Source organism: Pyrus communis, chromosome 10 (assembly GCF_041283825.1).
Source record: "Pyrus communis isolate YQ-2024b chromosome 10, ASM4128382v1, whole genome shotgun sequence".
NCBI classification, from domain to species: domain Eukaryota; kingdom Viridiplantae; phylum Streptophyta; class Magnoliopsida; order Rosales; family Rosaceae; genus Pyrus; species Pyrus communis.
Window position 1 is genome coordinate 15,880,785 of NC_142574.1, and position 11,843 is coordinate 15,892,627.

The 11,843-nt window shown below is 37.0% G+C and overlaps 1 protein-coding gene and 1 pseudogene across 3 annotated transcripts; both read right to left on the reverse strand.

Annotated features, from left to right (window-relative positions):
- Positions 1 to 396: 396 nt before the first annotated feature.
- Positions 397 to 5,171, reverse strand: LOC137730029 (methyltransferase). 3 transcript variants are annotated; one of them, XM_088677513.1, is made up of 9 exons: positions 4,846 to 5,171; positions 4,694 to 4,767; positions 4,341 to 4,483; positions 4,184 to 4,230; positions 3,976 to 4,084; positions 3,790 to 3,851; positions 3,385 to 3,499; positions 2,695 to 2,857; positions 397 to 594 (listed from the first exon to the last, which is right to left on the reverse strand). In XM_088677513.1, the coding sequence occupies exons 1-8, from the start codon at positions 5,029 to 5,031 to the stop codon at positions 2,706 to 2,708; spliced, it is 888 nt and encodes a 295-aa protein (XP_088533639.1). In that variant the 5' UTR covers positions 5,032 to 5,171; the 3' UTR covers positions 397 to 594; positions 2,695 to 2,705. The 3 variants fall into 3 exon arrangements, with proteins under 3 accessions (XP_088533639.1, XP_088533640.1, XP_068325200.2); XM_088677514.1 differs by lacking the exon at positions 397 to 594 and adding an exon at positions 2,552 to 2,578; XM_068469099.2 differs by lacking the exon at positions 397 to 594 and having other exon boundaries at positions 2,552 to 2,857.
- Positions 5,172 to 10,898: 5,727 nt separating this feature from the next.
- On the reverse strand, positions 10,899 to 11,834 carry LOC137728199 (non-functional pseudokinase ZED1 pseudogene; annotated as a pseudogene).
- Between the last annotated feature and the right edge of the window lie 9 nt (positions 11,835 to 11,843).

The following is an 11,843-nucleotide window of genomic DNA, read 5'->3' on the forward strand; positions in this document are numbered from 1 at the left end:
AAATCTTACATAATTTTGCCAATGTAGCATGAATTTGTGCTTACGACGTATCATCGATATGATGCGTTTGTCGCATACATAAAAACCTTGATGTGTTGCAAATATAATTTTCACTCCTTTTTTTGTCAAGTGATTTTCCCTTCTACTATTAGTGACAATTTTCGAGAGAGAAAAAAAGTTTGTGGCATTTTTTAGTTTTATGTTTTTGATAATACGATATTTTGATTAACTATTGGAGTCAACGAGAGCGATTAGAACTTGGATGAAAGAGAACTAGCACACTGCATTGGACAACTAACTTAACCCAAATACGCAACCGCTACGTTTCTATGATTGACAAATGAGACATGAGAGACTCCTTTTGCTGACTGTGGACAAAGAAAGGCAAGCACTCCATTTTCAAACAAAAAGAATAAATTTAGAAGCTGTTGGTATCATGAAATCAAATGCATCAACCTGTACGGCACCTCCCTTATAAAATCCTAATGAGAAAATGCTGTTACAACTTGGACTACAAATTCCACTCCTCTCTACCAATCACTGCCTTGCCTTCGCTACTATGTTTTCATTTCAGAAGTTGACATTTTGAATCATCTGCACAAACAACTACAAAAGTCATTACAATCTCAGCCATAATTTTTGACATGGAAACGACGAGGGAAACCAGAGCGAAAAATGCCCTAATACATTTTGATTACATGTTTCATACACAGTCAAAGCATTCGAGAATATTAGCGATAAGTCTATCATTCATTAGTCAATCAAGTAGTGAAAGTATAATATAAAACGTAGGCCATAGATTACTAATTTGTTTTTCGCTGCATGATTCATGTGGAAAGAATTAAACCATGTAAGGAGGTCAAATCAGATGATTCCTGACAAGCTAGCCAAAGTTTACTTTGTATATAATGTATAGAGTAAACTGCCCATTTCCCTTTTGAACTTTTACTTAATTTTCAATTTACCCCCTAAACTTTTAAATTAGAAAATCAAGAGCTTAAACCAGCGTTTTTGAAAAACTAGCCTCAAGGTGCGCCTAGGGGTGCATCCGAGGCTGGGCGTGAGAGTTGCCGCCTCAATTTTGCAGGAGTGGGCTGAGGCGTCATCGGAGTGCGTGTGGGCAGCGGAGGCGCTCTTCAGGGCTTCCGAGGTGTTCATCTGGGCGTTTTTTTCACAAAATCCAGGTTTGTAAAATGTTTTTTTGCTGGTCTAGTTTCAATGAAGAAGGAGATACTTTCTCTCTCCAAATCCCATAAATTTCCATAATAATTGCTTCACTCAACCTTTATTTCATTTTAAGTTCCCTAGAATTGGTCCACTCAACCCTTTATTTTTCTTTAAATTCCCATAATAATTGCTCCACTCAACTTTTATTTTATTTTAAATACCCTATAACTACTTCACTTAGCTTTTATCTCCTTTTTAATTACTTAAAATTGCAACATTCAACCTTTATTTCGCTTGAAATTTCCTATAATTGCGATCACTCATTCTTATTTTCCTTGAAGTTCTCTATAATTGCTTACTATAAAATAAATAATTACTACATTTTAAGACTATATGACATGGTTTCCAAGTACAACTAGACTTAATAATAATGAAGATGATATTATCTTTGATTTAGTTATAATTATAATTGTTTTTACAAAGTATTATATGTTATAAATATACTTATATATAATATATATTAAAATTCCTAGACTAGGCTATCTATCGGATGCCTCGGCCACGCCTCTGCCTTTTAATACATTGGCTTAAACAAATATTTTTGGCTGATTTCCCCCCTTCCGTTAGTTTTTCATAAATTTTATCCAAATTAAAGTTAACTCTTATCACGTGCACGTCAAGTGACTCCTTTTAGAATAAAAACTTTACTTCGCTGGATCGTCAGACACAAAAGCTATAGAATCACACAAGTCAACATTTTAGAAATCTAGGGTTTTCAATATTTTAAAGATTGAAGCGACCGAACTACCCTCACTTGTTGTGAACATGTTTTCATTTAACAGAAATTTGGATGGAATGAATGAAAAACTAACAGTAGGGGAAATCGGCCATAAAAATTAGTTTTAAGTCCTCAATTTTTCAATTGAAAAGTTTAGTAAAGAAATCGAAAGCTAAGTGAAAGTTCATGGGGAAATCAACAGTTATTTCACTATTCAAATATTTTCATACCCAACCAAATCTCGCCATACAACCTACAAAGTTTGAACCAAAATTTTCTTTTTCTGGCCTTTGGCACCGAATTTACCCTTTAGGAAATGTGTCCGGATGTTCAACTTTAAGCTCCCTACACTAAAAACTAGTTTTATGCAAGAGTTAGGTTCGTTTAAACTCTACCAATGGAAATATGATTAAAGGCAGGTTGGAGATGTATAACAGATGGGTTTGGCCAAGACTCTATTAAGATTCTCGATGCAATAAAATTAGAATTGATCAACATGATTAAGGAAATGGAGAAAAAAAAAAAAAGACGCAGAAATGTCTCATAATTTGCATTTTGACACGGTTATAACTTGAAATGTTGTCTACGATCCAGAAATTGGCAAACTTTCACAGTGCAAAAACCCTTGTTAAGCTTCAAATTGTCAAGACAAAAAAAAGAACATTGGTAAAACAGTTGCCTACAAGTGGCCGAAAATGGTAAACTTAGAATATCAGGCCTTATCCAAGAGATGACTAAAGTAGACTTGCCTTAAGAAAGATCAAGAATGACATGCTTTTTGAGAATCAGACCATAACATGAGAGTTGCCAGAAGAGCCACGGTTGCAGTTTCAACCCGTAGTCGATGTGGGCCAAGACCAACTGAGATAGCACCAGCTTCCATCAATTCACTCACCTCTTTCTCAGTGAAGTCTGAAGCAAGAATACAGAAAAATAAATCCACAATGATGAATTTCCTACGTAATAATCTCAGTAATGAAAACAGATATTTTATCTTGTACGGTATGGTATCTTAATGAATGTATAAGAGGCGGCAAGGGGTGAACTTAAAGAGATTATGTATATAATAGCACCAAAAAGTAGCAGAAAATCAATGCACACATACAATTGCTGGTACGTTAGTCCAACACAATCCTTAATAGAGTCTGGGTCAACTGTTCTCAAAGTTTAACTTAGCCTCTTCTTCTCAAGAATGTTGTTAAGGATTAGTAGCACAATCTTCTTCTACTTGTCCGATATTCACTTGATTTCAAATTTCACATGTTTGAACATAAATCTTACAATTTAGGAATATAAACGCAGGATTGTTTTAACCGTCCAGTATCACCAACCAAGTCATAGAGCGAAATGAAATGATTCTTAATATCTTATAAATGTGGCTGGTAATTGGTAACTTGGTATGCAATAAAAATAAAGATAGTTAGAGGATGAATACTTACCACCTTCTGGTCCAACAACAATCAGCCCACTGGACTCCCATCCTGATGAAGTTAATGCACTAACAAGAGGAGTAGCTTCTGCAGTTGCCAAAATAGCTAGCTTTGACTGTGCAACCTAAGTATCAAAATCGTACATGTAATTTCAATTAACAACAGAAAGTAAGTACGTTGACATGAAGAATAGTCTGCACATCAATAGGAACATGATGTGAAAGTGCACATGTGAAGTAGAAACAATACTAAATCTGTAAATTATAAGAATGAGAAACAACTTGCTTCCGAGCTATATTATAGAGCATGCCATCGTACAGGTCTGGCTGGAATTATTTTGTAACAAAACAGAACAAAAAAAAGTTGTTAATCTTCAAAATAAAACAAAATGGGGGAAGTGAACAAAGAACTCACAAGAGGTAAAAGACCATCAACTTTCACTGGAGGATTCATAATCATTTCATGTAGCCGTTGGCCTGTGACAGAAGAAGCCATGGGGAAACAAAGGTTTGTACTTTAATATCTAAAAGAAACGTTTAATAGGACACGAAAGTGAGTGACACATGTATATCAAGAATAAGGTAGAGTTAACTATTTTACATTGTTTAGCTGCCGCCATGTTGACACGCTGCAACCTGTCCACCCGATTTTCTGAGATAGTAGGAGACCGCTCTGTCAGCAGAGGGGTTAAACTACTAGCCCCCAGCTCCTAAGGCAGTAAACAAAAATGCGATACTTATTATCAGTTATTGCAGTATGCACTACCTTGCATAACATCATCATACAGAATCACAAATATGAGATATACCGTGCATTTCTCAACAAGCCAGTCAGCTCGACCGCCCTTCAAAGTACCTAAAAAGTGAAAAGGAGAAGCATTTTAATAATTGATGACATACCCCCTCAAGTCTTAAGTACTCTTTTACCAACTATTATGACAGAATCAGAAAATGTAGAAAACTAACCAAAAGCCGCAAACACATGCCACTGTGTGTTCTGTGGAAGAACCAACTTTGGATCTTCCAATGCCACAAAATCAAGCCCAGAGCGGTCGACGCTCTGTATTAACCCTTGTATCAAACTTCCTTTCCCATTGAAAAGCTCTACCCTTGCACGCATTATGTCAAAAATCAGGGAACACACAACTGAAGTGCAACAAATCTTAAATTCCTAACCAAAAATTGAACTTTCTTTGATGCTTCGATTTCACAACCATCAAAAATTGGTTCCAAATTCAACCAACCCAATTCGAATTTTTCCAGATAGCACGAAACCGAATTCAAATTTGATGGAGTTGAATTGGGATTTTAGGAGGTACCTATCATTGGCGCGCAATCTCAAAACTTTAGTCATGTGCCAGAACTCGTCGCCTTGTACGCGGACTACGCCTCCCTTTAGCATCAAAACAACTAACAATAAGCCTACATTTACTATCTGTATGTTAGAGAGAGAGAGAGAGAGAGAGATTGCCTTGGAAGCAGGGATGAGCTCGGAGAAGAAGCGAGGGAGGCCGCCGCGGGACTGGTTGGAGAAATCTGAAGACGAGGAAGAAGAGGAGAATGCTCGAGTGGTCGAGGGTCTGAGAGAGAGCGACAATAGAGGATTGGAGCTCAAGAGCCTTGCAAAATGAGGTCGTAGTGGGGTTAGGGTTTGCATTTCCCACCAATTTTCAGAGTTCTTGGAGTTTAAAAGGTCGGTGGCTGAACGCCAGCAGCGGGAAGGAAATTCGCAAACAATGCCCCAGGCCAGGATCAGATGCTCGACGGAGGGAAGGAAATTCGAGCGTGTTTTCTAAACCGAACTAAATTAGTACGTATGTTTTGGGGAGGAGGGCCGGAATTACTAATCCCCTAATAAAATTATGGTTAAATTACACTTTACATCGTCATGTTTAGACGCAATTGCAATCTTATACAATATCTTTAAAACATTTTAATTTCAAACATTTACTTACATTTTATTACAATTTCATACATCTGTTAAAAATTCTGTTAAGTTTACAGTTAACTAATGACGTAGCAATCAAAATTTTCTACATTGATAAAAAAAAAATATAAAACAAATTGTTGTAGACATAATTTACTAAACAATTATGGAGGCCAGAGAGAAAGGGAAGGTGCGGCATAGAGAGAGAAGAAAGAGATGTGTAATTGTGAGGTGTATTCTATTCCTCCTCATTGTGTCTTTATTTATAATAGTAGGGAAGGTTAATTCTTTACCCTTTTAGGATTACAACTCTTAATAGGTAATCAACTCCTAATAGGAATATAAGAGATATTCCAAGATATACTAGGATTTGCACAATCACATTCCTAATATAATAGGATTGCAACTCTCCCAATTGAGTGTGTAAATACTCAAGTAAATGACGCAATACCATTCATACAACAAGGAGCATGCCAATGCTTTTAATCAGGTTGGATAGACCTAAAGTCGTTGTTAGAGATGTGATTTAGGTGTAAAGTTAGTGTGCGTAGTACGCATTCATCCAGACAACTAACTTTCTCACATTCCTACCTAATCACGTGTTTAATTGAATTGGTCACAAGTATTCAAGAAAACATGATTCAATTAACTCATATTCGAGGACAATATCAATAAGATTATCCATAAGTAAAACATACACCAAAACTTGAATCCAAGACCATAGAAAAATGTTCACAAAGTAAATGGTTTACTAAGGGGATTCGGCCAACAAAGCCATCCATGTCAAAATTCTGCTCTTCCAACAATGTTTGGTGGAGCAAAATTAGACTCACATATTGACTACTAAAATGGCACTCCTCAACAACATTGGTAGGGGCACAAACAGGTTCATAACCAATGATCTATTCCATACGGAAGTAGATTCTGCAGGTTTAGGGTTTGGAAATATTATCTCTTATTCTTGAAGTTTTAGGTCTTAGGTACCAAGGATCATGCTTCAGGCATGATGCCAGACCTTGGCAGGCCCTCATTGTACCATATGTTGTAAAAAACAAACTCAAAATTAGATTGTGAGAGAGATAGATCTCGAATTGGATTCGGTAGGCTCCAGTCGAACTAGGTCTATACCTTCCTCTCACATTTATTGTAGTAATCAGATTTGAGAATTTGGTAAACTTTAACTTTCTACACTTGTTGCTTCAGGAGTGAGTTAGAAACATGGAATGACGAGAAAAGTATTCTTTAGTCAAAATTCAATCGGATTTATAAACTTCAGAATCGTACTCAGTCATGGACGTAATCATGGCGTGCTTCGGGCAATATCTTTCATGATTAAATGGTCCATAGTAGCAAGCCAAAGAGCCATGGAATCCTCGTTCATGAGGTACTTCCGTTGGTGATGCTTCGGGCATAAGTCTTCGAATGAAGATCATGACGGAGACTTATTCAGCTCTTCCATGCCATTGTTGGCTTCAATGGTTTCTCAGCTTCTTGATAGTCAAGTGGAGATTCACGTCTCGTACCCCATATAAAGTGGTTTCTATTAGAAAACGTCCAAATCAGGAAAATCGAACTTATGATGGTTTGACAATCCATTGAATTGGAAGGAACAAGATTGTGATTGGTGCTATAGGAATGAATCATCCATAATCATCAAAGTTAGAACATTCGAGTTCTATGACATGGTTTTCATGAAAAACATCGGGCTTTCATGGATGCATTGTTTTATGAAAACTTCGGGTTTCAAAGGCACTAAATTTGAAACTACATGTTTAATTTAGTTTATGAACATTTAGTTCATAAAAGAGAGGTTCCTGCAAGAACACAGAATGCAGTATACAACTAAGTGTAGTGGATTTGAGGTTCTTCGGGAACTCAAGTGCAAGCTTTGTTACTACAAAAGTATGTCACAGTTCAAAGTATAAAAATAAATTATTGAATCGTTAATGTCCAAAAGTGATATTCTTGTCAATAATTTTGGATTCATTATCAGATTAATGGACTACATGTTACTTTTAATTAATTCAATAGATTGAGACCAAACAGGGTCGATCGTAGAAGCAAAAATAATATTAAAATAATATCATGGGTCGAAAATATCATAGCCTAAAAAAAGGCTGGGTGCTGTGAGCAAGAGAAGGGGCTTGGATTGGGTATGGCTACAAAAGCAGGCTACAGATTGGTCTTCAAGCCACGTGCCAATTTTTGAAGCCCAGCAACAAGTGCTGGCGTAATTAGGGCCAAGGGGGGGCACGGGTTAGGGCCCAGCGAAAGCTGACCTGTGGGTTCGCATAGGGAGCCCAGCCACATGGGTTGGCGACTTGAGATGTGGGTCGGGGCTGACACACATCCCAGCAAGCATAACAGCTTACCGGTGTGGACCGCAGGGACCAAGCCCAGTCGTGTGGCTGGCACCGAAGTGAGCAGGCTTAAAGCCTAGGTGCGCGTAGGTTAGGAGCCCAGCAAACAAGGCTTGCTAGCTGTGGGTTAATGGTTGCAGGCCAAGGTGTAGTTGGGCTCAGGTCTTCAGGCCCATCAAAATTTACCCCAGGCCGAGGCCTGGTTATGATGTGCATAGTGATGGTGTGATGGGTGTGCCGCACCATGTCCGGTTTCCCCTTTCTTTTTCTTTTTTTCGAAATTCCTTAGGGTTTAGGAAACCCTAAATATGCTTCTAATTTGTTTTATATACATTGACTCACAAATTTCACATGGCAAATATAATTGCGTAATGCATGAAACAATATATATATATATATATATATATATATTGACAAATATATGAACATATACAATATATGTGTGTGTATATATATATATCGGAAGGAAAATATAAACATAGGAAGTTTCATGCATCATGGGGAATGTTTTCATGCTTCAAGGTCGATTCAAATATTTTACTTTATTTTAAGCATACCTGATTGGCAGAATAGAATAAAAGCCTTTGAATTTGTAAAAGATCCTTCTCGGAAAGCCGGAATTTCATCTCCAATGCGTTGTATCACGTTCAACACAGAAAAATTAAATTGAATCAATACCATGTAGATCAATTCAAAATAATAAATTAATCATAAAAAGAATGATTAAAATGTAATACTCCCCAAATTGAAGATCAAACTCTCTTTAGCGCAGTGTCAAGAGCGTGCTGTTAACGTGTTGTAGGCATAATTTACTGAACAATTATGGAGGCCAGAGAGAGAGGGAAGGCGCGACATAGAGAGAGAAGAGAGAGATGTATAATTGTGAGGTGTATTATATTCCTCCCCATTGTGCCTTTATTTATAGTAGTAGGGAAGGTTAATTCCTTACCCTTTTAGGATTACAACTCTTAATAGGTAATCAACTCGTAATAGGAATATGAGAGATATTCCAAGATATACTAGGATTTACACAATCAAATTCCTAATCTAATAGGATTGCAACACAAATCAATATAAAAGAAATTGTAAAACAAATCAAGTGGGCCCACCTTTCTATATTCATCTTTGATCCCTCTGCATCTCTCTCCTTGAGAATATTAGGAGTGGAAAATTTTGTCATAAACTAATTTACCAATCAATTCATAATGGTATGGTATAGTTTTGGCATTTTTTCATAATCGGTTGGCATTATATCGAACTGATAATTAATGGTATGACATTAGTATTGAATTTTGTATTCCGGCTGTATGCCATACCTATCAATATATATATATATATATATATATATTTAGATATTTAAGGTATTTTTTACATGCTTGACATATGAAGAATTGAAAAAAATATAAGTATTTTTATATTTTTTTTCTAATTCTAATTATAATACTTCTTTTTTAGGTTTCCCAAGGTGTCCCCAGGCAAAGCCCAGGACTAATCCTTCGAGGTATAGTCGGGCGCATATGTGGGGACCTCTCCCAAGAAAGTTTTTTGGATCCACAAGGGCTCAAAACCGAGACCACTTGTTTAAGCGACTAGAGCCCCTTTCACTTTGACCAACCTTCATTGGTTCTAATTATAGTACTTCAATCTAATATTTATTGATATTTTAAATTTATTATTCAATGTTACTTCTTATTCTAATCATACTTTTTATTATGCAACATTTGAATTGAAATGGTATGGTTCTACATCTCAAGTAGGAACACCAATTCCAAGTGCTTCGAAGAATTGATTCATGGAAGATTTCACATTTATTGGTTGCTGCTACTTCAGTGATGTTATATTATCAAAATAACAAGTTATTTGTTTTGAAATTATAATAAGAGAATCTTATAACCAAAACCGTACTTTTGAGTTTTAAACCCTAGAAATTGCAGAGAATGTGGGAAAGATGATTTCTTTCTTTGGTTTTCTAAAGTGGGAAAATATTGAATCTTTGCTATAGTGAAATTGAAGCTTGGCGACCCAGATGAAGGAAATTGAAATCTCGGAAGTTCAAAATGTCAAGTGGGATTGGAAGCCGTAGTGGGGGATCCTGAAATTGGGGGTATGCTGTTTTGACCAAATTGAAGAACGGGAGGTAGTCGTTGAGTACAAGGCCAACGTCGGGGACAAAGGCGAGGAGGCCGCCGTGGCCCTTGAGGTTGAGAGTGAAGGAGGCAAAGCTGTTTTGGGCGAGGAAGATCAGGGTCTTGGAAGGTCCAAATGATGTCGTTGCCGTAGCCGTGGACCGTGAAGTGCAATAGGTTCTTGCTGCTGCTTTGATAGTGGAGTGTTCTGCAGAGGAAGCAATACATCACAAGCATACGAGACTGGCCCTTGCTTTTTTATTTTTTAAAATTTTAAATAAAATATTAAATAAATTGAATTTATTTTTAATACTTAAATATTTTTTATTTTTTATTTGGTCATGTCGGACAAGTTGGCAGTCATGTCAGCATAAATGTGAACTTTAGATTTTATTATGTCATCAGTTAACGGTAAACTTAACAAAATTTTTAACAGATGTATGAAATTGTAATAAAATGTAAGTAAATGTATGTGATTGAAATGTTTTAAAGATGTTGTATGAGATTGCTATTGCATCCAAATTTAAGGGTGCAAAATGTAATTTACCCTAAAATTATACATAGGCGCCAAACATGAGAAGTCAGAATAGCTAGTAATCGTGAGTAAGTCATATGGCGGTGAATTATGGCCTTGTAAACATCACCAGTCACATTATGGGAGTTGGCTATGCCCGAAGTTATTACCTTAATCGTAAGGGATACCGACGACAAGGCTAATGATTAGAGTAGTCTAATAAGGTAGCAGGAAGGTACGGCTAGATCACCTCCTTATCAGGGAGAGCTAATGCTTGTTGAATATTTTGGTTTGATATTGCTTCGCACCCAAAAAGAAGTGACTATGTCTTGCAGTTGATTCTAATCCCGATGTTGACGCAACTTACAGGTGATAGTCGCAACACTAAGAGCTTTCAAGGGAGGTATACATTATAGAAGCTAATAGTGGCATACTTTGGGATCGAGGGTTCCATCCGGTAAACACCATACAGACTCAGAGCATAACTATGTAGCAGGTTCTTAATATCTACTGTTCATCCACCCATTGATTTTTCCTCATTCTATGAGATCTTAGATTTTTTTACTAAGAAATTTCGCTACCTTAGAACCGTTATAGTTACGGCCGCCGTTCACTGATACATGACAATGCTAGTGCTAGAAAATCACGTAATTGTTGCTGTGCTTGCTCATCTCCCATTACCTCCTCAAGTATTTTAGGATGCACAATTGTTTGAATCTGGCCACCACAAGCATTATGTCTCACAAATGAAGCAATTGACTGACACTCTTCAGCTCGATCAAAATCTATAGCTCTTTGTCCTGTCAAGAATACAAGTACTGTAAAAGTGCCCCAAAGCTATAAGCATCACTTTTCTCCGAAACTTGGTAAGAAGCCAAGTGGGCAGGATCAAGAAAACCATGCATCCCTCTTGGAAGATCAACAACACGAGATTGCACAGGAGGAATAGTTATAGAGACTGAGAAGTTGTAGAGTTTGGGAAAATGGTCATCGTCCAAAAAGGTACATACAGGTTTAAATCCTTGTATATTATGGGCCGGAAAAGGCCGTATGGAGATGTGTAAGTGCACTAGCAAGCTGCATTACTATACGAAGTCTAGTTTTCCATGGTAAAAAGGATGAAGATTCATTAGCCCCACACAACCTTTGTTATTGAGAACTCCTTTCAATGTGTATTCATACATGAGAGCTGGTATAGGGAACTCTAAGCAGCATCCCAAGGGTTTTAAAACATTCTTATGATTGCTCATGTACTGAGACTACAATGTCACGAATAGCCAATGATCTAGTTTAGTTCCTTGTAAAATACTTCTTAATGATAATTGATCGGCCATCTAGAAAACCCTTGAGCATTTTGCAGACTCCAAAATCTTGTATGGTTGAAGAAGGGTTAAAGTTTTTTGTTGCCTAGATGAGCTTATCAGCAGAATAACTGTGCACTGGATTAGATATGTCATCGCAAGAAGCAATGAGAACCTCCGATAACACGCTTCCGTTCTTCAAGAATGATCTCTCTCTATCCTCCTTTTTCAAACATGGATG

Bases quoted from the DNA above. Each gene is read 5' to 3' on its own strand.
- LOC137730029 (XM_088677513.1), bottom strand. From the start codon at position 5,031: ATGCAAACCCTAACCCCACTACGACCTCATTTTGCAAGGCTCTTGAGC. The intron at 4,085-4,183 runs GTATATCTCATA...TTACTGCCTTAG, and splicing joins GGCTTGTTGAGAAATGCACG to GAGCTGGGGGCTAGTAGTTT. The intron at 3,500-3,789 runs GTGAGTTCTTTG...TTTGATACTTAG, and splicing joins TTGATGGTCTTTTACCTCTT to GTTGCACAGTCAAAGCTAGC.